Consider the following 26,171-nt stretch of genomic DNA (forward strand, 5'->3'; position numbering starts at 1 on the left):
TCTTTGCCCCGGCCGCTCTGCCACCTCCCATGCAAATTTTGGCCAATCCCTCTGGCCAGTGTTCCTCCTCACACATGTATTACTTTGCCACTGGCTGACACCCAACTTCCTTTCTCTCCAGATGAGATGACAGTGGGTTCTTGTCTGCCTCCCTCTTAGACCACAAGCATTTGGAAAGCAGGGCCTGTGCGTATTCACCTCCCAACTCACTCTGCTCTCATCCCCAGCCTTGCTCTGCGCTTAGCAGGTGTTCAGAAAATACAAACTGCAGGGCTTGGAATGTGGGATCCATCAGCCGAGGGCTCATGTCCCACCTCCTGCTCCATTGACAGAAGGATTCTCTAGAGGAGAAAGTCAAGAGAGCAAACCCTCTCCAACCCTTCTGAGCTGGGGCTGAATCTGTCATTTCAGTCCCAGCTCCACTCAGGGCATCCACTTGATGCAGGGGCCACACTCGGCTCTGTGACCTCTGCAGAGGGGAGGCATGAGGCATGGCCCTTGTTTTCATGGGCTCACAGCCTGGCTAAGAGGCCGATGGGGGCATGACAAATTCTTATACAAGGCAGACAGGTCTATTTCTGTAATAGAAGTACCGAAAGTTGGTTTGGGAGCCCTGGGAGAAAGTGCATGATTCTCCGTGTTAGGAAGCACAGAACCTTGAGGGACAGATAAGATTTAACAGAGCAGAGGCAGTAGGGAAAGACCCACCAGGTGGATGGAAAAGTGAGGACCAAGCCTTGTTGATGGGAACCGGGGACATGGTGCGCACAGGGCAGCAGGACACAGAAGCTCACTTTAGAAAGAGAAAGTGGGGTCCGATTGGGGAAGACCTCGGTACCTGCTCAGAGGCTGCACTTTAGCTGATAGGAAACTGGGAGCCAGAGAGTGTAGGCAGCAGTCCTCAGAAGCGAAAGCTGGTAGTGTTTCCCTCCACTCAACCCAGTGAGCAGGAGGAAACAGTGACTGATCAATGAGTGAGCAATATGCCCCGTGAGTAGAAAACATGGCTGGGGCAGAGGGCAATGCTTCCCAGATATGAAGACATTTGATCTGGCTTCACGGAAGTCAGCCTCTACCCTCCCCCGGTTAAGAAATTAACCCAAAGTCACAGAGTGAAAATGGTGCTTACTCATTCAAGAGGGAGTGTGTGGACTTTGAAATGGATAAGCGGATTACCATAGAATTCCTTTCTCGGCATTCATTCATTCTTTTACTCATTTCTCATGAAATATTTTTGGTACCTACTCTGTGCTGGGCTCTTGGGCTTGGGCAGAACAGAGCAGGGTGATAAGACAGAGGATAATGGGGTATCTTCTTTGATTTGGGTGGTCAAGGAAAGTAGACAAAGGCAACATTTCAGCACAGACCTCAGGATGAGTAGGACTGGGCTTGGGAAGGGGTGGGGAATGAGGGTATGGGCTTTGTGAAAAGAGAGCCAGTGGGAAAGAACTTGGCAAATTTCAGGAACTGATAGGCCAGAGGGACCAGAGCTTAGAGAAGAAGAGGTAGTGAGCTGGGTCGGAGCATCTGGACTTCACTGAGAGTGCCAGGGGAGGACAGAGCCGGAGTCTGAACTGGAAATGACATGATCTCACGTGTGTTCTACAAACAGAACATGAGAACCCATCTGGCTGCTGGGCAGAGAAGGACTATAGAGGGGCAAGGCTGGGCACAAGGAAACTGGTTACAAGGTCACTGCAATCATCTAGGTGAAAGATGATGACAGACCAGATTAGGGTCCTAGTGGTAGAGATGGAGAGTTGGACAGAGCTGGGAGGGACTGTGAAGTCAGCATTGTCAGCTTTTGTCAATGAACGGGATACAGAGAGATAGGTAAGTGAAAAAGATATATCAAGATGGCACCCCTGGACTGGCTATATGATTTGTGGGCCCCATGCAAAATTAAGATGTGGACCCTTGTTCAGAAGAGATTAAGGCCTTTAAGGCAGTGACAGCAGAACACTGAAGCAAGTGCGGGAGCCCTGCTAAGCGCAGAGCCCCATGAGATTGCACATGTTGCCCACCCGTGAAGCTGGCCCTGTGCCTCCCACAGGAAAGGGTCACCAAGGGGAGAAGAGTGCGTGATACTTGCCTCCTTGCCTGGGACTCCTTTCTCTCCTGGCTCTCCCTAGGAAACAACAAACAAAATATCAGTTGACTCTGCAACATCAGCATATTGCAAGTAACATGACTGTTTTCAAAGCAGATATTTTTACTCAAGTCATGTTCCAGCAAAGACAACAATCAATGGTTCGGCCAACCAACGCCATCCCAAACAGGGTTCTTTGGTCCTTGGTCAGTCTGTGTAAAGGAAAGCAAAAAAAGAGTCCCAGGATGGGAAGGGTTGCCATGGGTTCTGGGCTCCTCATTTCTGGGATGGCTGTGACTCCCCCAAGAGGGCCTCTGGGATATCACTTTGACAAATCATCTAATTGTGGTAGGAAGGCCTCTCTGAGAAGCATGCACACAGTGTGTGATATAACACACCAGTAAAACTCTGGGCTCTGGAGTCAGCCTGTCTGGTTCAAATCTTGGCTTCTCCACTTACTGGCTCTGTGCCTCAGTTTCTTCCTCAGTAAAATAGGAATGGTAGCTGTACCTTGCCGACAAATGATCTGCTATTACTGTGAGTAAAGGAATAATTGTTGCAATGAGTCTAGAAGAGTAGGTACCTGGTAGCTCCATGGCAGCCAGGTTATTAATAATGGGGTGGAGGAAGCGGCGGGGGCCTTTAACAGTTGGGCAACTGAATGAACAAGATCAAGTAAAGATCAGTGGACAGAGCCATGTTAGGGTGAAAGGGGTCATGTCGAGTGGCTGGGCTGGGCTGGCAGTGGGGCACCCTCGGAGTCAGAATTAAACTGGAGGGGGATGGACAGGAACATGGGAAAGTTTCTACTCTCGCATGTTACATACCACCCTCATTCAATGGTCAGCAGCCCAGGGTGTGGACTGTAGCATGCAGAATGCACCAAGGGGCTTGGTTGGAAATATCTGAATCCCGCAGCATTCCTCTGCCCAGAAACCTGGCAAAGATCACCCTACAGCTTCTCTGCATCATGCTGTCAAGTGAGGAGACCTAGACTCCAGAGCCAGCTGGAGCACAGACTGACCATGCAACCTTGAATAAACCACCTACGTGTTCTGCTCCTACAACCCAAACTTGCTCATCTGTAATATGATTTTGAAGGGTCCCTGAAGTTCTTAGGATCATTATCACCACCATTACCCGACCACGGCCATCATTCAATTATTTTATATTTCTTGATCACCTGCAATGGGCTGGGCACCATTGCCAGTCCCTTTACATAAATCATCTCACCTAGTTCTCAGAGGAAAGTGCTGCTTTATACCCATTAGAATAATGAAGGAGCTAAGGCACAGAGGTTATAAGACTTTCCCAAGACCTCTGGATCAGAGAGCAGTGGGGCTGAGTCTCCCACGCAGGTGTGACAGCTGGTTCACATTGTAGCCAGTGCACTCCACTGTCTCCCAAACCATCATGCAACTTTGACCACACACCAGCCCACTGTAATCTGAGCAGATGGACCTGAGGACACAGGAGGCGGCAGGAAATGTACTGAATGGGAACCTCACATCTAGAGTCAGTCATCTTGGCCCCCATCAGAGCGTCTGCTTACCGAAGGACCACGGGGACCCAGGAAGCCGGGGAGCCCTGGGCTGCCATTTTCTCCTTTGTTTCCCTTCTGGCCCTGCAGAGAGAAAACAAGGAATTAATTCTTCAAGGTCAAGTGCCACCTCAAGAAGATTCAGAAACCTCATAACCCTTCTGTACTCTGAAGGCCTGAGACATCAACAAAATAGAATACCTCTTTCCTGTAATGGAGGGGAAGAGGATAGGGAGAGACTCAGGGTATTCTGAATCCTGATAGCGTTGTCATGGAGTTGGAGAGCAAGACGAGAATCTCCCTGTAAACCATTGATGGCCTTTCCATTCAAAGCAACAGAAACAAAATGGGACAGATAAAAAACACCCCGGTGTGTGTGCCCCTCAATTAGCCCTCCAGTAAAGCAGCAGACTTCTTCCCAATAGGACACTGGGGCTCATAGTTTGGTAGGATCACTTTTTTGAAAAAAGCCTTGGGGAATCTTTCAGCTCCAACCTTTCTGGGATGCCACCATATGTGGTTCAGCTCTTCTGGGACCAGCTCTGCATGGGGAGTGAATCCAGCCACATGACCCAATCCCATCCCATCTGCTCGGTCTCCCCAGCAGTGACAAGCCTCATACCATGGCTCCCAAGGAACTCATTACATTAGCTAAGGAGCTAGACCCCTTTGGCACAGCTGGCCCTGGCCCAACAGGAAGATGGGTCTCCACTAGGATCACCAAATGCTCAGTTTGCCTGGGAATGATGGGTTTCCCAGGATCTAGGATTTTCAGTGCTGAAACCAGGAAGATTCCTGGCAAGGCAGGATGGGCTAGTCACCCTAACTTCCACAGTGACAACAGTTAGTTGGCCGGACTAGTCTGCCATTGCCTACTGCAATTGTTGCTTGACTATCACACATGAGGGTGGTCTTCTCAATGGGGCTGCCAACTTTACCAAATAAAGATACAGGAAGGCTCAGGCGGGAGGAGACTAGTGGACAGGCTTTGACCTACCCAACCCTAGAATCCATCAGAGACCCATCTTCCCCACCTCATCTCCCCATTTAGCAGACCTGAAACCCAAATCCTGAATCCTCTATCCAGTGCCCATGACTTTACTGACTACTCATGGCTCCCTCTTTCTACTACCTATCCATTCTTCCTTCTCACTCTCCCCATCCCCCACCTCTCAACCTGCAGTAGGACCCTCTCAGATAAATCTGTACTACACCCATTTCTCATGTTGCACAGTTACCCTATCATCTGAGATGGGAAAAGTTGGTGGGCCTGACCCTGTCCTTCCACCCTCTAAAAATATCAAGCAACTACCATGCAACCTTATTATATATATTTTTTGGTCTTTAATAGTTTTGTCCCTTTGGGTGCCTATCGTTGTGGACAAGAGAGCCAAGTACATGATCATATGTATTTCAAACTCCGGAAGAAAAGTCTTTCCTGGATCCTCTTGCCTCCAGGCAATTTCTGCCATTCAAACCCCATATTTTCCCACCAGTGCCTTGAGGGCTGGAGACCAGACAACTTGTGATATGAGCCAAATCCCCTTTCAAATCTTGCCTGATTCCACCCTGCAGCTGTGGAAGAGTACTCACTGGGCTTCCTGGGGTTCCAGGGTCCCCTGGAGATCCAGGTGATCCATTCTTACCCTGGTGGAAGAAACACAAGTAACAATTCTGCCAGGACTCTCTGCCAGAGTGTCACAGAGCAGGATGGTGGAACAGAGAGATTGCCAGATGTGGAGAACCTGATTCACATCTAGGACTGTTACTTGGATCAGTATGGCTCTCAGTAAACCACTTCATTACTCAAAAGAGGTTTTGCAACTTGAAAAAGAAGCTCATAATATTTAATTCATAATACTGTTGTGAAATTAAATTAGTCCACGTCTATGAAAAAGCCTAGCCAGGTGATTGCTGCCCACAGCACAGGCACAGTAAACAATCAAGACCACATTCATTCATTCATCCATTCATCCTTCCACTCAGACACCATCTTAGAGAACAAACAAACCATCCAACACAAAAGTGCTCACGTCACTGCAGCGCTGTTCTCAGCCGAGAATGTGTCCTTGTGCTGATCTCATGTTACTCCTCCACTAGGGGCATCATTATATTGAATAGATGAGGATACTGAGATGGAGGAAAAGTAGCTTGCATGGAGTCATGCGGCTACTAAATGGAAGGTTTATTCACTCCAGGATCCAGGACTGACCCTCACAATTCCAACACTCTCTAACTTGATGAATATTTTGTGCACATTCGTAATTTTGATAAACACATTTAACCAATAAGATCCCTGCTGGCATAGAAAATCAGAAAGTTCAACAATTCACCTAGCTACCATCTTTGAGAATCAAACAAATTCCTAGTAAGCCTAAAATTCCCAGCTCAACTCCACCAGGCTGAGTTGGTCACTTCCTCTGCCCACCACTTTCCTCCCTCTCAGGACTTTCTGCCACTGGCTGTGTCTTTACCTGGCTCTCTTCCCCACCAGGAGTAACCCAAAGGATAGTCTGTGCCTAGCTTCTCTCTATATGCCCAGCATCGAGCACAATGCCAGATAGAGGGGAGGCTCTGTGCTAGATGAATGAACCAAGAACATCATAGGAAACCACTCTCCATTGATCTTTAACCAAAAGATGCTAATGCTCTATAATCTGTGAAGCATGCATTCACAAATACGCCAACTTTGTGGACACACATGACAGTAAGAAGAAGCTAATACTGCCCAGGCACTTCCTACATGCCAGGTTTCATATGCATTAACTCACTTATTGCTCACAGCAGACATAAACACCACCATTTTACAAATGGGGAAGCTGAGGCACAGAAATGCTAAGCAAGCTGCCTGGGACGGAAGTAGAGGAGCTGAGGTTTGAACCCAGGTGGCACTGACCCCATCTCATGCTAGCCCACCCTCATTAAAGCTGTGGCTTGTTGGTTAGTGATCACAAATAGGGCTTCTACCTTGTGCCTCAAAAGTGCATGTGTGGTCATGGGTGACTCATGTGCCTCACCTCAATGGATCCTGCCAGGAATCGTGTAGGGTAGATGTTTTTATCCCCATGTTACAGATGAGGAAACCGAGGCACAGAGCAAGCACAGGACCTGCACAGGATCTCCGAGCCTGCAAGCGTTGATACCAAGGAGCCAGCTGGTATCCGACTGCTCCCAGCTCCTCCCTTCCAGGGAAGGCTGCACCATGGCTCCTCCCTGTACCTCCCTCCACCCACCCACTAACCCATCTGTGTCCCTCTAAAAATATGCACCTTGGCTCATCCCTATGGTAATTATATCTCTCCTCCTTCTCCCTCTGGTCCTCTCTGTTTTCAGGGAAGATAAGGGCCAAGACACATTAGCACACGGTGCCAACACAGGCCGATGTGCACAGAAGGAGGGGGGGCTCTGGGTGGCCACCTGTCACCTGTCAGGGTGCTGGAGGCTGATTGGGGCTGGGACCTGGCCCCCACCTGGGCTTCTAGCCACTCCTCCGTCCCCCTTGTCTTCATGGAACCCCTTGGTCTCTGTGACTCTCAGGAATGAAGGCCACACCCCCTGCCCCCATGGCTCTGAGCTCCAAATCCCTGCTCCAAGCCCCTCTCCCACCAAGGGGGATTGTTCTGAGAAGGAAATTTAGCACACACAGGCCCAGCGAAGTGCTTAAGCTGCAGACTCTTGAACCAGAGTCTTGAGTCCAAATCCTGGCTCTGTCACTTACTCGCTGTGTGAGCTTGGGCAAGTTACTTAACCTCTTTGTGCCTCCACTTCTCATCTGTGAACTAGGACATAACAGCACGTGCCTCACACGATTTGGGGAGAACTCAGTGTGTGGATTATGCCAATGCCAGCGCAGTCCCTCGGACTGGACTCTGCCGATATTTCCTGGAAGCACCTCATATATGTCCCGTGTCGGGTTCAAGGTCATGTGAACCTGCGGAGGTTGCTGGGACCTTCTCTTCACTCAGGAAAGCACCTCAGTTCCGACTGAGGAGGGTGAGGTTCTCAGAGAAATAACCTGGAACCGCTCTAACGTGTTCAAGAAAATAAGCATCTGGAGAACTTTAGCAGTGTATTGTTGGTTACAAGTTCCTGATGCTGCATCTCAGAATTAATGGGGACAAAGTAGAAAACCACAAAACTGCCTTCGGGGACCTCGGGCCTTTGGGGCCAAGCCCTGCCTGCTGCATGTGGCACGTGAGGCATTTCGCAGCCTCACCCAGGCCTGCTGCCCGCATCCTGGAGCCCTCACTGTTCCCAAAATCTCCTTCCCTTTCCCTCTTGTGTAACTTGAACGCATCTGCATTCATCAAGGATTTACTGAGTGCCCTCTTGGAGGGAAACAGAGCAAAGACATCCTCTTCCTCCGGGAACGAGACCAGCACGGGGCCCAAGGATGCTAACTACTGGGCTCGTTCTGAGTGCTGGGTACTGTTCTATCACTTCACCAGGTTAACTTGCTGGATTCTTACAATTTCTCCCCATTTTACAGATGAGGAAACTGAGGCCCGAGAGAAATGGAGAAACTTACCCAGTCCACAAGACGAGCTGGAGGAGAGCCAGGAATGGAGCCCACATGGCTCAGCTCCAGAGCTCAGATGTGGAGGCCAATGAGGGGCCAGAAGGGGCCCCACTCAGGTGCCACTCCATGCCTGGGGCCTCCAGAGCACTGCTTCTCCACTTTTCTGTCATTACAACCCCTGTCCAGGTGCCTATTCAGAGCTTTTCTGTCTAATTGCCCCATATGAAATTTTAATACCACAAGAGTACTCTATATCTGCTGCTGTTCTGTGTGCATATCTGTGTTTGACACATGAAGAGTAAGGATTTTTGGCACCTCAAGAACCAGTTGGCACCTGTTGGGAATGCAAGCCCCAGAGGGCCTGGGCTTTGGAACTGGCTAAGTGTCACTGGTGAGGGGCCCAGTTGGAGTCAGTATCCTCATCCAGGCCTATAGGGATGGTGGTGATACCCTCAGGGAGTGTGCAGGTCCACCCCATTCAGTGGGAGAATAGATGCAGAGTGCCTGATTCAGCTCCTTGCTCTCAGCTCAACCCAATGCATGCCTGTTGAATGAACAAACATCACATTCTAAAAGGAAGAGATGGGTGTGGTCAGAAAATGAGCTGCTGCTGTAGAGTGGAAAATACGAAGCCAGGGGAGACAGGGAAATCTGAAGGGTATAAATGCCCTGTCCTGAGCATGGATGTTGCCCTGTGGGCAGCCCTACAGTGCACTTTACACCCATCCCTACACAGCTGGGACACCTGCCCCAGGGCCAGAATGCTCCGCATGGCACAGGCCCACATCCTGATCTGAAGGCTGTCTTCACACCAGCTGGGGATCCTCAACTGTGTGCATGGAAGGTGTCTGGACTCCCCGCACGCCACAGGCTGCCGACTTAGGATGGAAGGCTGGATTTGAGTCATTGTGGTCCGATCAGGGGAGAATGAGGCTCTACCCAGTGAGTTAGGAAAAGATGTGGCATTCAAATGCACAGGACCTGCCCCACCTTCCTTCTGCAGGATCCTGAAGACAAAGCACACAGCCATAGCCATGATAGGTGGACAACATCAGATTTGTTGTCAGAAAGCCCTGGGTTTAGATCCCACCTATAGCTCTTACCAGCTACATAACCGAGATCTAGGAAGCCCATGTATCTATCTTAGAGGTTTATTCACTCATTCATCTATTCCATTACTCATTCAAAATATACACCCATACACAAGCTATACAAAATAAGCAAGCCACAAAGATAAAGTGCTGTGTAACAAATGTATTCTATCTACATACTGGTAAGTGCATTGAAAATATTTTAAAAGATATATGAAATGCTATTAACAGTGGCTCCTTCTGGAGTGGGGGATGGAGGACGAAGGGGGAATTTTCTATTTATTTTGTAACATTCCATTCTGCAGGATTCCTTTTACCTTTGGCATGGATCACATTCATGCTAATGTACACAGGCACGGGCATGACAGCAGCCTCTGTGAGAGGGTCCCTGGCTTAAATGGGAGAAGACACATGTTCCTCTCTGCACAGCACGAGGCACGTAAGGAGCTATTTTCTGCCTCCCTCTCCATACTCTCTCAGGCTGCTCTTAGATAAGAGAAGGATTTGCCTAGGTGCATGAAGAGGCAGGGATAATACTCAAAATGTTTATCAACCATATGGAGTGTTATGAATTGAATTGTGGTCCCCCCCCCCAAAATTCATATGTTGAATTCCTAATCCCCAGGATCTCAGAATGTGACCTTACTTGGAAATAGGGCACTGTTAATGCAGACGTAATTAGTTAAGATGAGGTCACACTGAAGTAGAGTGGGCCCCTAATCCAATATGACCATGTTGTTATAAAAAGGGGACATCTGGATACAGAGACATGCCCACAGGGGAATGCCATGTGAAGTTGAAGGCAGAGATTGGGGTGATGTTTCGACAAGCCAGAAAATGCCAGAGATTGCTGGTGAACCACCAGAAGCTAAGAGAGAAGTGTGGGACAGATTCTCCCTCACAGCCCTCAGAATGACCAACCCTGCCTTGATCTTGGACTTCCAGCTTCCAGAATGGTGAGACAATAAATTTCTGTTGTTTAAGCCACTTAGTTTGTGGTTCTTTGCCACAACAGCCCAAGCAAACTAACACACAGAGCATGAACTGAACATTAGAATGGCCATATGAGGGAGCACCTTCTAAATTTCCATATTGTGTGTAGGTGGTCCCAGAAAAGAGCCTGGAGCATGTCTGATGGGGCGCTAGAGGGGCTTAGTGCAGTGGCTGTTTACCAGCTGCTGAGACAAATTGCCATTTTCAACAACACATAAGGCCACACCAGGTTGAGCCAACCAAACATTACATGGTAGCAAGCCCTGCCGAAACAAAGAGCAGGTTACTCTCAATGCAAAACTCACCGGTAGGCCCCTCAATCCTTGGGGACCCTGTGGCCCTGTGGGTCCAATGTCACCCTGGAACAGAGAGAGGTCACATTATCACAGAGTCGCTGCAAGAAGATGATGGAGGCACCGTTTCAAATGTGGACCAAACTTCCTCAAGTCACCCAAGACAACCAACAAACTGTGTCCAGCACATTTCATCATCATCGATGGCCAGTTATTCCAAATATAGACAAACCCATTTCACGTAGATGAGTAAACGCACCTTCATTTGTGCACTTACGTATTTACTTGCTTAGACATTTTCTACCTGGTCCCACAAGGGATTTCAGGTAGCTCCATCCTGAATAAGGGAAGCAACCAGGGAAGAGATGCTTTCCTGGAGTTCTGTTCCTGATTCGCTCGACAGTCACCTGAGTCCCGTTCTTGCCTCCGTTACCACCGTAAGGAACTCACCGCCCATGTGTACAGCACCTTCCAGTTTGTGAAGCAGTGGCGATTCACTACCATGGCCTCACACGGCCTTTCAAGCACCCTAGGACGTGGGAATAATTCTCTCCACGTTGTGAATGGAAAATACAGAAGCTTGGCCATGCTCCTGCACAAAGTAGACTGTAAAACTCTCCAGAAAATGGGGCTTTCAAGTTGGAAGAGTCAGATAGCTGAGAAGAAGGGAAGAAAGCATTGCCCCACAGCCTGGCATCCCGGGCTCCCATCCCAGCTGCACTCTGACCTGCTGGGCAAGCTGAACTCAGCCACATTCCTGCCTGGGGAGCTCCTTGCATACCCTCTGCAAGTCAATTGAAATGGGAGGGATGGGTAGACCAGGATTTTCAAACTGCCCGTTAGGGTGTTCCAGGCACCTTTGGGGGTGGGGCTGGAGAGAGGCCCTGTGCTGGGTCGATGCAGCCGCTCTTCACTGCATGCAGAGGGCTCCACATGTCAGACTGATTTTGTAAAACAGATTCTGCTGCTAAGGAAAAATATGTGAACTAGATTGGATTTCTTCTAAAATCCTTTCAAGGTCCACCACCTCAGGACAGCAGATCAGCCTAGAACACAACATGATTTTAGTGCCTCAGATCCTGGGGTAGAGTACACTTCACCAGTGGTTAAAGGCAGGTCCTGCAGGATGCAAAGAGGTGAGCATGTGGCTTCCTTGGACCTCAGGACCCTGTGCCCATGCTTCTGACCAAGCACCCACTCCCAGGCAGCCAAGCCGTGTCAACACATATCAGACTGCCCTGCAGGATGCCATGTACAACGGCCGGCCCTCTGTGGGCATGTGAAGTTGGCAGATCCAGAAGCCAGGCTGCCTCTTCCTGCCTCTGACTCTCTGTGCGACCACGAGTAAGTGTCTTGACCTCTCTAGGTCTCAGGTTTTCTATCTGTATGACTAGCATAAAAGAGGACTTGTCCTGCCTTGTTCCCAAGACCAAAATAAATGAGTGCAGGTGAGCAGTACAAAGTGCCACACAGCACGAGGTGGTGGTAGCTGTGATGGGTTCATGAGACTGTAGAACACTGGAGATGGAGAAATAATCTGGGAGAGACTCTGAAATGCTGCTTAAACCATCTAAGTCTGGATCCAACAGGTTCATCATTGATACCACCAGATAAATCACGACTGATTCAGCAAAGCCTCCTTATAAACCATATGGCCCAGGTACCAACCCATTAAGCTGGAAGCCCAGATCCCAGAGCCTCCTCAGGATCCAAGGAGGACTCACGTGGCTTGTGGCGTCTCAAGCAGGTGAGACATCACTGATGGATTCCAAGAATCCACCTATGAGTGACTCCGCAGTGGCCCCACCTCCCTGGCCCAGTTCTGGGTGTCTCTTGGTCCTCCAGGGAAGCACACCTTACACTTTCTCTACAGCCCCTCCTGCAGGCCCAGCCAGACCCCACAGGACATGCACACTTACATCTTTTCCTGGTAACCCTTCCTGGCCAGGGGGCCCCATGGCACCAGGCTCTCCCTAGAAAGGGGAAGCAGAAACAAAAGGCCTGCTGTTAGGGAGAAAGACACAGAATGCCAGCTGCCTCAATAGCAGTGTCTCTGAGCATCTGGGAGGGAATGACCCAGGGGGATGGCCCACCAGAAGGCGCCCCACTCTAGGGCAAGACCCCCTTTCAGACAGGGTCCTGGCTTGGCATTGAGGTCTGCCGTGGCTGAGTCACGCTGTGCTCTGTGCTGCAGGGGAACACCAGCTAAAGGGGCAGGCCGGCCCGCCTGGCCTTCTGCCTCCTCACCTGCTGACCCACATGACCCCTTCACACCTCAGCTTTCTCTCTGTTACATAGAGCATGGCAGGGGGTCTAACCAGTGGACCCCTGGGTTCCCTTTCTTTGAGGGCATTGGGAAGAGAGGGAAGAAGGTAAAGGACAAGAAAACGGGCATCTGGGATGAACTGATGCTATCTACACATTGGCTCTGGGACTTTGGGAAAATCACCCACACCCTCTAGGCCTCAGCTACACAGGCTGTGCGAAGCACAGCCCACAGAGACCACACTCGACTCCAGCCTGACTTGGTCAAATGGGTTGTGCATCAGTGTCTGGTGCCCAGAAGAAATGTTCAGAAAATCTAGACCAAGATTGGGAGGTGATGCTTCCAATTACACCCACATCTTCTCTCGGGTGACAAGGTAGTGAGCTGGTTGGCACGGCCTGGAGCCCTCTGGCTCTAAGTCCCAGCTCAGGCCCATCTGGGATGACCTCCATGAAGAGATGTCCACTTACCCGGGGACCAGGTGCACCAGAATCGCCTGTATGGCCCTTGAAGCCCTAGAAGAAAGAGGATGAAGTTATTCCACTGAAGAGCAGGCTGAGAAGAGGAGAAAGGGCAGCACCTGGTGTGATGGTCCAGCCGAATCCTGACCCTTCTCGCTGTGGCTCATCCAACTCCCTTCACTCAAGACCTGCTGAAATGTGATGGGCCCTGCCCTGTTCCATGTGTGAGCCAGGCCCCGATGCCTCATGACTGGGTAACGAGGCCCTTCTTCCTGGCTCACTCTGCAGCAGGAGCTTGTCCCACAAATGCCCTAGAGTGTTGGGGCTTCACTCCACATGTCTCCTGAACTCCCTCTTCCTCTCCTTCCTGATCTCGCACCAGCTGGTTTGTACCTTCTGGGGCCAGTGCTCCCCTTGTAGACACTGCCTTCACCCTGAGTTAGGTCCTGGGGTGCCTTCCTTGTTCCTACAGTCATGGCTGGTCCCATCCAACACCTGTGAGTAGAGCCAGCCCCACAACCTCATCCTGGGCCATAGTGTTGGGCTCTCCCTGTGCAGAACCGCAGCTTGGAGATATGTTACCTGAAGCTCCCCTATAGAGGCTCAAACCCTATGAGCGAAGAGGAAGCTGTTAGCAGAGCTGACACTATCCTTTCTAACAGCCCAGCCCAAGTGTGTAATAATCCCCATTTCACACATGAGGAAGCTGAGGCTCAGAGAAATAAAATACCCACCCAAAGTCCCAGAGTTAGAAAGTCATTCAATTTGGACCCAGGCAGGTCTGCCTAGATCCTATTTTCCACTGTTCTCCATGGTCTGTCCCCGGGTTCTGTCCCTGACCATTTGGAAGAGCACCTCTCCAACCCAAGTATCAGGGGACTTTCCCTGCCTGCTGAGACCCAGGGCATTCACAGGAGGCAGACTCCACCTGAGCAGCCCCTGCCTACCTTGCCACCATCAGTGTACCATGGCCCAGGTCTCAATGTCCTCTCCAAGCTGCACACACTGCTCCATTTGTGGTTCCCATAACTGGCCCCACACTTCCACCCTTCCAGACCTTTGTGCATGCTGTTCTGTCTCCTTGGCATGCCCCTTGCCCGTTGGATGCATTCCTCTTGGTTATAGGCCTTCCTATAATCTTCCTATCTACCAGCCTCCCATCCCAGAAGCCACCATATCTATCACTCCTCCCACTGTCACTCTTTAAGACCCTCCTAGTGCCTTTGTCATTTTGCATCCTCTCATTGTATCATTGCCAGAGTACTATTCTGAGTCTCCTGCTAGATGAGCCCTTGGACAGCTGGTCCCCACAGTGGCTGCCACAAAGCAATGAATGTGGACTGGGGCTGATGCCTGTGCACACAGGTCAGAGATTCTGGGGAGAACCTTGGATGGGGTCTAGAATCTAATCTCAATTGTCTAACACAGACCCCCGCAGACAGGGGCCAGTGCAGCATGGGCGAGCATTCCCTGCTCATGAGTAGTTAGGAGGGCCCTGCATGAGGTCCCGTCCTACTCCTCACTCACTGAGGGCAGGAAGGGAAGGCGGAGCAGCAACAATGGAGTAGGAGAGAAGAGAGGAAATTCCTGTCTGTGGAGCTCCGACCACACGCTGTGCTACATCCGTCATATGTGCCCTCATTTCAGTGTAAGAAGTCCTGTAAGATAGGCTTTATTTTCCCCATTTTATAGATAAGAAACCTCCAGCTCAGGCCTATCTACCACACGATAGCAAGTGGTGGGGTCATGATTCAAATTCAGGTCTGTCTGACTGCAAAGCACTCCTCTCCACTGTCACACCAACTCAAGGAGGCAGCCCTTTATGGCCAAATAGGGCCAAGGCTGAATGTCCCCTGGCTGACTCCACCAGGCTCTTCTCTGATCTTGTCTCCTGATTTTATCTCCTGGTTTCAAGAAGCAAATGAAGACCCTCCTGGGGAGAAGACAGTCCTGGAGTCTGGCCATTTGAAGAAAGCTACAGCCTAGCAGCCACTCTGGTGTGGTGGCTGTAGTTGATGCTCTGGAAATGTGTTCTCTACCTGCTTCTCCCAAGGGGGTGATAAGAATGTAAGAATGTGTGACCTTCCTTGGCCTCTAGGAGGGAGGCTCTGAGGGACTTCCCGAGCAGCAAGGTGGTACCGTAGAAGGTGAAGCTCCCGCACTCTGGGAGAGGCAGGGGAGGAAGGGGGTCAGGAGCCTGGCCAGGTGAGTTTCAGGTCCCTGCTAATCCCCGAGCTGAGTGACTGTGCATTTCATGTCTCCCCTCTGTGCCTAAGGGTCTTCATCTGTAACTGGGGAAATGGTCCCTGCCCTATTAGGTTGTGGTGGGAATGGATGAGATACTGCAACCAGACACAGCCTTGTCACCTGGTGAGCTGTCAGGAAGTGTCAGTGACCAATGAGGAAAAGGAGGAGGAGAGGATGAAGTCATCTCAGATTTGATCCTAGAGTCAACCGCTGTAACCTTGGAAAATTCGTCTTATCCCTTGGTGTCCTAACATCATCCTCTCTACAATGAGGATAATACAAAAGCCCGCCTGGCATAGCCTTGTGGGATTAATCTACGGGGAGAGGCTTCCTATGCCATTAAGTTCCATGGGGCAGGGCTGACTTGGGAGTCAGGTCTTAAATGGAACCACGGCTCCCCTGTTCCAGCTGTGGGATCCTGGGCACTTTACATCTCTTCCCTGGGACTCAGTTTCCACATCTGTAAAATAAGGGTAGAACCTACTTCGGCAGGGTTGCCGTAAGGATTCAATAAGAGATAAACGGTGCTCTCTGCTGCTCAAACCAGCCCAGTTGCCTTTCCCTGGAGAAGGACAGGGTCTGCCTGGGTTCCAGCAACTTCCTCAAAGGCATCAGAATTCTAAATCCAGCCAGCTCAGAGGCAGAGACCCTGGGTGCTCTCCTCCCACATAATAATGGGCGAAAGCACCAACCGAGGGAGCCACGCACGATGTGCCAGGCACTTGGCAGGGAATTTTGTGTGTTGAGTTTTCTCCTCTAGTACTTACCACAACCCTACTGATGTGGGAGCTATTCTGACCCCCATTTCATAGAAAAAGAAATAAAGGTTCAGTAAGATCTCCTGACCAAGGTCACAAAGTTAATACATGACAAAGTAAAGGCTGAACCCAGGTTTGTCTATCTCAAAGTGCATGCCACTCTGACTCATGCCATGTCAACCAGAGTCTTCTCTCATCTGCCTGGGTCTCTAATCTCTGCCCTCACACTGGGGTAAGATTCTTTACAACTTTTAATCCAGAGATGGGTCATGCCCCAACATGGGTCCCAGCAAAAGGGTCTCCTAGGCTAAAAGGCAGTCACTCTCCCTCCAATAAAACAGGAACCACCTTAAATAAAACCAATCAGTAATTCTGTGTTTTAATCCCCCACAAGAGGTAGTATTCCCATTTTTAAGTTTCTTCTCCTGCTGCAGTCAGGTGAAAAGCAAGGAGATTTAGGAAAAGGAACATTGATTTTTTGGGGTTTTATTTCCTCTTTATTGGATACTAGCCAGGTGAGTTATTGATTTTTTTACAGGAAAACACATTAAGGAAAGAGAACTAGCATTTTTGTCTCCTACTTCTTGCCTGATAATTGGATTTTAAGGTTTTCATTAAAAACATATATTCTTCAGAAACAAATTTAAGGAATTGTGTAAAGAATTTTGAAATTATAAAAGAGCAAATAATTTAGCAAAAAAACAAAACACCAACAACCCCAAAATACATAGATTGAGTTCATTTTTATAGAAAAAGTGTCTGTGTATGTTTATATGTATAATAGCTTGACAGCTAGATATAGATTTTGATATATAAATGTCAGAATTCATATATAGAGAAAAATGACTGGAAAAAAGACACTAGAATGTTAATAGTGTTTTACCTCTGTGTTGCAGAATTATAAGTAAGTATTTTCTTCTCTATCACATTATTTTTCTTATTCTTTCTCTTATTATTACCATCATAATTTGTTATTGCTATGCAATGAGAATGGGTTACTTTTATAATTGGGAAAAAAGCCCTTTAGTGTGGAAAGTGTTCAAAACTAAAATTAAGACTCATTTTTAGTTTCTATGATCCAAAGAAAGCCAATTAAAATTATAATTAAATTATAATTAAAATTATAATAAATAGAACAAAGAAAACTTAGAACAATGATGGCTGCAATTTTGAAAGTAAATTTTACAGCCATGGCACGTGAAAGAACTGAATTTATCACGGAGAAGCACTGTTGTCTCGGAGGAGAGGTGCTTTTGGAATCCACGGTGGGGCAGTCCCAGGGCACCCTACCCACCGTGTCACAGCCATGTGGCTGATGGCTTTATTCTACTGTGAACAACACGCAGACACACACACACACACCAGCACTTACGGGGGGACCTCGGGCTCCCTCAGGTCCTGGCAGACCCGGCTCTCCTGTTTTGCCCTGTGAGTAAAGAAGAAAAGAAGAATTTGAGGACAACATTTTAAGGATCTTCTTATTCTTGGCTGCCTGGGTTTCACAGTTTATGTTTGCACAAGCCAGTCTCTGACCACCTTGCCAACTCTTTCCTCAGCCATTTTGGTCCATTTCAGTCCAAACAAATCAACACCATGTACTCCAGCCTATTACGTTCTTGGTTTCCCTGAGACAGTGCAGGCTGCACAGGTGTCATCTCTGAAGCAATTATTCATGTGCCCCTGTTTATCCTCAGAAGTGTTCTGGTCCGGATGAGAAATTACGTAGACATTTTTGTTATAAATGACTTTATGCCTGTTTACGAAAACTCTTCATGGCAATTAATAATTATTGCATGTTACAAATGGGGACACTGAGGCTCAAGGAAGTTATAGCTTCATGAAGTTAATAAACGGCAAAGCCAGACTGAATCCCAGCTTTGTGTGACACCCAAAAGGATGCTCTCCTCACCCCAGCAGCTGTGCCTACTGACAGGGAGGTCGTAATTCACCCATCCTTTTCCCCAGTCCAACCTCTGCTAACTATCAAGAAGTTACGGGGACACTATTTTATTTTTTAAGCTCATTTTCTTTTTCATATTTTGCAAATGCTTCTCTTTTTTTTCTCCCCAAAGCCCCAGTACATAGCTGTATATCCTAGTGGTAAGTCCTTCTAGTTCTTCTATGTGGGGTGCTGCCACAGCATGGCTCGATGACCAGTGTGTAGGTTTGTGCCCGGGATCCAAACTGGCGAACCCCACGCCACAGAAGCAGAGTGTGCACAGTTAACCACTACGCCACCTGGCCGGCCCCCAGGACACTTCTGCTATTTGAAAGTCTTCACTACGAGCAGCTTGGGATCGCCCTGGATAGAACCACACCATAAATAAAAGCCAATCTGAGACTTGGGTGTTAAAGTCCAGATGCGGTGGTCAGAGGTGGGGGAGAGTGCAGAGGAGCAGGGGAAGGTGGGTGAGAGGGCACATCTGATTGATGGGAAGAGGCGGCCGCATGCTGGCCCCGCCTTCATTGTAACAGGACGACGAGCCTAGTCCCCCAAATTTCCCCCTCATTTTCACAGCTTATAAACCTTGAGGATCAGATGGGGTCCACCAGGGGGAAGGAGAGGGAAAGGGGCATCCTTGGATTTAGAGGAAAAATTACAGAGAAGGAGGATAGGGTACAAAGCTCTGATTTTCAAATTTGTTTGTTTCCTCCGTTTCAGCTTGTCAATTCTATCTTGGTGATTTTGGGGTGTCATTTCCCTTCCCTGGATCTGTTCCTCAGTTGTAAATTCAGGACACCCCCCCCATAGGTCCTTGTGATTGAGGGTATACAGACCTAGCCTGGTTCCTGCCCCACAGTCAAGTGGGATGGCCATCACTGGCCCAAGTTACCAATAGAAAAAATGGTAACAACCAGTAACTGTTGAGGGTTTTCCATGCACCAGGCACAACTTCACATAATCATGTCAATGAGTCCTCACTGTAACCCCTGAGGGAGGCACTATCTTCATCCCTCAGGTAAAATGCTGAGGCACAGAGAGGTTAAGTGATCTCTTCAAGGGCACACAGCTTGGATTCTAATCCAGGCATTTTGGAACCAGAGGCTCTGTACTTTATCTTATGCTATAATTAATGCTCAAATGTTCTTAATAAAAACTATGCAACAGGCAACTCAAAAAGCTGCCTATCCATCTATCCATCTGTGTATCTATCCATCTACCTATCCATCCATCTACCCATCCATCCCATCATCTATCCATCTACCTATCCACTATCTGTGAATCCATCCATCATCAATCCAACTATCTATCTATCCATCCTTTTATCCATCCATCCATCCATCATCTATCCATCCATCCATCCATCCATCCATCATCTATCTACTATATATCAATCCATCCATGTCCCTAAAGTATAAGAACTTGAAGGAATAAGTCAAAGTGAAGAGTGGCCACCTAACACCTGTAGCAAAGGCTGCTATTTCCAAGCCAGAATTCCTTGGCTCACCCAGGAGAACGCCTTCACCTTTGCTGTACAGTCCTGCCTGGGCTGGAGGCTGTGAACAGAACAGCCTTCAGGGGTGCTTGACTCTGAGGTGTGGAAGGCCCAAGTGATTCCTCCATCAAAACAGGCTTGTAGTTGATAGATAAATAGCCCAGCCTCCTGGTCCCCTGGCAGGGTTGGGAGCAAGGATTCCAGGCGTATGCATCCCAAACTCTGGGAGGGTCTCCAGCAAGGCTGGGCCCTAATGGCCCACTGGAGGGGCTCGCTCCCTGGCCTGCCCCCAGTGGCTTTCCTTCCTTCCTCACTCCATTTCCTCACCTCCTCACTGCTTCCTGGGATCGCCTCCCAAGTGCTCCACCTGCCTCCAGATCCTGTCTCCAGGTCTGCTCTCCGGGGGGTCCCTGAGACCACCCATTCCTGTGCCAATTTCCTCCCAAGCAGCTCAGAGAGATAAACGTCAGGATGGTCACACAGATGGCCACAGATTCCAGAATGAACCCACAGCTGAACTCAGGAACGCCCTTGGTGGGAGTCACTGACCCCACCTCTTCCAGGAGAACCAGCCCCCTGATGCCCGACTTACGCTCTGCTCACGCAGCACAGGCCTGGTCTTGCATTAGTCTACACGCAGTGCCTGGCACAGGCCTATCTGGAAATGGCCTTCCATAGACAGGCTGAATGAGGACCAGCAGCCTCAGTTATCCTCTGCTGTAAGTGACAGCCTCTCAGGATAACACACCTTCTGCAGAAAAGCTGATCTCCTGCCCTGCAGTACTGAACTCCGGGGTCAGCCTCTAGGGTGTGAGTCCTTCATTTACCAGCTGTGTGACCTTGGCTAGCCTATTTAAGCTCTCTGTGCCTTAGTTTGCTCAACTAGGGCAATAATCCTACCCACACCCCTCCATTGGGTTTTCTGAAGATTACATTGGAAAATGTGAGGAAGCGCTCGGTACCACCGGCCCTAGGTCTGCATGCAGTAGCTGTCAGCCACGGTGCTGATATTTGTCCTTCTCTCTCCCTTCCCACATTCTCAGCCTGGCTACCTGCCATTTGCCCACCGCGGGCAGCTCTGCTGGGCGTCAGCCATCAACGGCTTAGAGGAGCTCGTCCCTTTGCTGGCTGCTGTAAGCGCTTTCATTCCCTCTCAGCAGTGAATTCCGGTTTCAGCATCCAGCAAACAGTGTAAGATGATAGAGACGGTGCTCCCGGCAAGTTGTATAAGACGCAGAATGAGTCATAAGCGTTTATGACCAACAAATTAAATGGAACATAAACCTCGCTGTGGAAACTTTTATGTAATTCCACGGAATGGTTCTACAGACTCTGCAGTTCTAACCCCACCAGGAGGTAAAACTAGGGCAGAGGGAAAAAGTAACTTCCTAAAATAATTAACAGTTAGACCAGCCTGATGCCTTTAACAAATCTCTCACGTCATTTGATTCTCTGGCAGCTCTGGCGAGTCAGTACTATTATTCTCACTCTATTTGAAGAGAAACTGAAGCTGGGAGATGCATTCTGATTCACCCCAGGTCACAAAGCCTGTATGGGGTGGAGCCAGCACCTGAAGCCAGTTTCTTCCTTTCTTTTTTTTAAAATAGGAATTTGAAAGTCTGACTATTCAAAACTTATACATCATGTTTATAAAATAGTCAAATGAGATCACTATACTTGTTGCCATGAGGCACGTCTGTAAGAGAATTAGAATATTAGGTATGCCACTCAAAAGCCAGTTTCCTCTTCTCCGTTTGTGGCTGTAGTTTTGCCGCAAAATGTTTTTATTTAATTACGATATTTTAAATTTAACTTTATCAATAAGTAATACATGCACATGGCTCCCAAAATTTAAAGATAACAAGAAAACAGCACACTATGGATTATAAATTTGCCTTCCTGTCCCCATGTCCCTTCTGCTCAGAATCATCCTCTCCTGGATGGCAACTACTTTCACTGGTGCCTTTGGAGTCTGCAGAGTTTATTTATGTAAATGCTAGAAAAGATATACCTAGACCTATTCTTACACAAAACAGGGCAGGCTAAACACAGTGCTCTGTAGCTTTGCCTTTTTGCTTAACAAAACATCCTGGTGAAGTCCCATGTCAGTGCTACAGAATGTCCTCCGTCTTCCTAACAGCTGCTTGGGACCTACAGGGTGCAGCCCCATAGCTAACCAGGCTCCTACTGGTGGGCATTTGGAGAAGCCAGATCTCTAAGCCCCAGATGCCGCCCGCCACCTTCCCCTCGATACTGAGGCTGTGGAAGGGATTTGAGAAGATAAAAGTGCTGCCGATTACTGAAGAATCATTCTCATCACGGAGCCCTGATCCACAGTCAGGAGGATCTGACCTATCTAAGCAAGGACGACTTTGAGGTCATAGATACGGGTCCATAGAAATCCCCAACACTTCCAACCAACAGCTACCGGGGCCACAGAGCCTTCCTCACGAGCACTTGATCTGTCTCACTGTGTGTCCCAGGTAGGTGTCATTAAAGAAAAAAACCCAACAACTCTATGCCAGAGTTGAAGAAAGGGCCCACTCGCATCCCTGGAGCTGGCCGGTGCAGCTCAGGTTTTCGGCGGGTGTAACAGGCTTTTCAGATATCAGATCTTGACTCCAGCCATGCTCACCTGCTCCAGTTCCCCTCCCACATGAACAAGATTGAGGCTGCATGGGGCAGGGAAAGAAAAACGTAGAGGAGGGGCAGGAGCCCAGTCTCAGGTTCTGATTCAGGCACCAGCCCAGCACGTGACTTTCGACCCATCATTTCACCTCCCTGAGACTCAGTTTCCTGAGCTGTAAAATGGGGACAACAGTATTGACTTTGCAAGCTTGTTGGGAGAAATAAAAGAAGTAATGAATATAAATAACTCTCATTGTGGCTAGTTCATAGTAGCTCCCGGACACATAGTAGTTGGTATCGAGATATTACCAATTTGGCATGTAAAATGGTAAGAAATTTAAAGTCCCTTACTGGCTCTCCAGGGGGACCTGGTTTCCCATCTCTGCCCTCTTTGCCTTCTTCTCCCTGGAAGAGAAACTCAAATTAGTTATCTGGCCGAAGACGCTAAGAGGGAAGGAAGGACAGTTTCAGCCTGTCTTTTCGTCCAGTATACAGCTACCTTCACACTTAGCAGCTAAAGGACATTTCAAGAGACAGGATTGGTTAGATTTCCTGGTTTCGTCTCCAATACCAAGATTCTGGCTTGGATCTCTGATCTGCAGTGCCTGGCACATGGTAGAAAAGCCATAAATTGCAATAGCATCATTATCATTGCTGTTGATGGAAAGAAACCCCTACTGGACATTTTGAAGGAGTCAGATTTGGGTGATAGATAGGGCCTCATATCTAGATTGAACACAGGATGAGGAGGAGAGGATGCCAGTGCTGATGAAGATGAGTACACTGAATGACACTCAGGAGAGCACTTAGCACAACTCCTGGAACACACAAGGGCTCAGTGAATGGCAGCGAGGACTATGTCTGGGTTATAGAAATGCCACGGACATTTCACATTTCCTTCCATGAAATCAAGGTATGATGCCCCCTGCCCCCGCAGTTCCCTCCCAGAAATAGACAACCTCCTGCTCTAGATGGGCAGTATAAGCCTCAGGAATACTAAGAGGTCCTGATATCTCTGAAGATGGGAAAGACAGTGCTGTCGATGATTATGACATCACACAGACTTAAGTCCCAATCCCAGGCCACCTGAACCCGGGTTCTGGGGAAAGAAAGCAATAATACAGAGGGGAAACTGAGACAAACTGGGCAAAGTTGGAATCCTGCTTGCATCTAATAGGTATATGATCTTAGGCAATTTATTGAAATTCTCAGTGCTTCAGTCCTTTCCCTTATAAACAGAGATGACAGAACTGCCTGGCGGAGTCACTGGGTAGCTCAGAATCGATGCTTCCACTTGCAACGCTCAACAAACCAGCCATTGATAAACAACACCAGCGGTGTGGCTGCTCCTGCTGCTGCAGGAGCTCATAAAATGGTGCACTATTCCTCGTCAGAGCCTTTCACATCAGTGCCTTGGCACTGGTGGGAAGCCACTGTGGACAGTAATCTAAGTTTACTGCCCATCCAGTCTGCTGTCCCAATGCTCAATGCACACCTGTAACTCTTTACGAATGCTGCTCCTGGCATAACCATGTTAACACCAAATATACCAGGTGGGCTGACTCAGAAGCCGGGCTGTATTGACTCTCCTTTCAATTAAGAGTTTAAGTCCAGAAGACATTTCTCCCCAGGCATGGAGCAGTGGGGAGGACTATACAGAAAATAAAGCCAATGCAACATGGTTAGACATGCTCAGGAGGATGACCAGCAGACTCAGGCTGGAAGCTGAGGCTGGCAGGAGATCCATGGGACTCCTGGAGCAGACACCCTGGCCCTGGAAGCCACAGGAGTGCCAGTTTGGAAAAGGCAGAGGGTTGAGTGTGGCCTATTGAATCACCTGAGAAGGAAATTTGGCTTCCCAAGAGAGAAAGGCTGCCCCTCGCTGACTGTGAGTTGATGAGCGATCCTTTGGCTTCTCAGAGCCTTAGTTTCTTCACCTTTAATAAACAGAGATTCTCACAGCTACACTGCAGGGGGAGGAGTTCAGATTGTAATGTTTATATTAAATGGTCTTTCTTGCACAGTGCATGGTGCAGAGTTGGCACTTAATAAATGGGGAGATTTATTACTTTACTTTACAGAAGCTAATGTTGCTGCTCAATGAATGCTGGCAGAAGGTCACACTGCATCTCTCACAGCCCCTAGCAGAAGTGGAAGGCACTTATTAACGCTTACAATTTCTTATAGCCAGTCGGTGTAAATATATATACCCATGTCTTCTTGCAGGTGGCTCTTTCTACCTGAAACATCTTCTTCCTGACCCCTGGCAACTTTCTCCACCTACATAACTTGACCTTGAATACTCATCTCCTGTATCACCTCCCTCCGGTGCCCCTCCTGGTTTGGCTTGGGTGTCGATCCCCTAGGCTCTGATCTATCTATCACATTACGCATCAAGCTCTGAGTAAATAGTTTTTTCCTTTTTTGTTTGGCTTCTCAATGAGACCCCAGGCACCACGCTGGCTGGGACCACAGCCGGGTACATCTGGTACCTCAAATGCTGGCACAGGTCAGGAGCACTCTGCTCCTTCATGCATCACTCACTCCTCCTGTCCTTCATTCAGCCCAGATTTAGGAAGCACCTACTGGCCGCAGTGCTGGGGAGGGTGTGGGTGAAGGTGGAAAAAAATCAACAGGAATTTATGGCTGAAGATCTTAAGTGTTGTGAGGGGTCAGGAAGGGAGAGCGCAGCTCAGGTTCCTACCTACCCCTCTGGGGAGGCTCAAGGACGTCTCCCCAGAGAAAATTATGTCTAGCCGAGACCTCAGGATGATCAGAGGAATGGGACTGTGGTGAGGACTGCATGCATTAACATAAAGAAAACTCCTTGCACAGACCCCTCCATGTGGTGAGCACAATGTACATGAAAGCTATTATGATTCTTATTGCCCAGGTAGATGAGGAGGAAGAGTTTCCTAGATCGGAAGGATTTGTGGAAGGAAGGCAAAGTAGTTTAGAGTGGCTAGGAGTAAAGGGTGTGAGTGAGGTTGTAGTTAACGAGGGCAGGAACAAGAAAGAGACAGACAGGAAAGCAGGGTCCATTCTTGAGCTGCCAGGGAGGAACTGCAGTCTTAGCTTAAGTCTGAGGACAGTAATGAGCAGAAGGGAGTGACATGATGGGATTTGCACTGTACACACATATATACATGTACCCACACATATGTGCATGTGTGTAGAGAGACAGAGATGAAAATACTATTACATAAGAAAATAACAACAAACATATGCATGAAAGAAGAATGAGACTAAGATTGACTCCGCCAAAAATTTAGTTGGCTTTGGGTAGTGACTATTTTTCCTCTCATGTTCTATAATACACAGAATTCCCCTAGTAACCATGCCTTGCTTAACAATGGTGAAATATATTTTCAGTTGCTTATTTTTGTAGTAGAGAAACTGGATTTTCTTTTAATGCCACTTACTGGGATTCCAGGTAATCCAGATGGGCCTTGGGGGCCAGGAGGACCTTCTTTTCCCTAAAAGATCCAATACATAAAAATAACATTAAGTCTCTCAGACCAGCTTTTCTGGAAGTAAATGGTCTCACACAGAATTTCCTTCTGGCTTGGAAGGAGTCTTTGGGGAGAAACAATGAGTGATTCTGTAGCCCCATTGCTTTCCAGGCATTGCCTGCTCCCAGGGCCGGGGGCTGCCTTGAGCACAGCATAATTACACCAACTGACGTGCAGACTAGGACTCATTTTGGTCATATTACCCAAACTCAGAGGGAACTGGAGATTGGAAGGTGAGGTGGGAAGAAGATCTTGAGATTTTGGGGTCCACAAGACCTGGGTCCAGACCCAACTTTGCACTTTGTCCCCAAACTGCCTGAGACTCAGGTCCCCACTG

At 48.6% G+C, this 26,171-nt stretch overlaps 1 protein-coding gene across 3 annotated transcripts in view; it reads right to left on the reverse strand.

Moving 5' to 3' along the window:
• Nucleotides 1-26,171, reverse strand: part of COL22A1 (collagen type XXII alpha 1 chain) — a 292,948-nt gene that overhangs the window by 13,305 nt on the left and 253,472 nt on the right. For all 3 annotated transcript variants that reach the window (XM_070481652.1, XM_070481651.1, XM_070481653.1), the window contains 9 exons: nt 25,745-25,798; nt 22,674-22,727; nt 17,630-17,683; nt 13,262-13,306; nt 12,445-12,498; nt 10,538-10,591; nt 5,223-5,276; nt 3,642-3,713; nt 2,093-2,128 (listed from right to left, as the gene is read on the reverse strand). In XM_070481652.1, coding sequence (XP_070337753.1) covers nt 2,093-2,128; nt 3,642-3,713; nt 5,223-5,276; nt 10,538-10,591; nt 12,445-12,498; nt 13,262-13,306; nt 17,630-17,683; nt 22,674-22,727; nt 25,745-25,798 — 477 coding nt within the window. The remainder of the gene's footprint in view (nt 1-2,092; nt 2,129-3,641; nt 3,714-5,222; nt 5,277-10,537; nt 10,592-12,444; nt 12,499-13,261; nt 13,307-17,629; nt 17,684-22,673; nt 22,728-25,744; nt 25,799-26,171) is intronic.

Source organism: Equus asinus, chromosome 12 (assembly GCF_041296235.1).
Source record: "Equus asinus isolate D_3611 breed Donkey chromosome 12, EquAss-T2T_v2, whole genome shotgun sequence".
Lineage (NCBI taxonomy): Eukaryota > Metazoa > Chordata > Mammalia > Perissodactyla > Equidae > Equus > Equus asinus.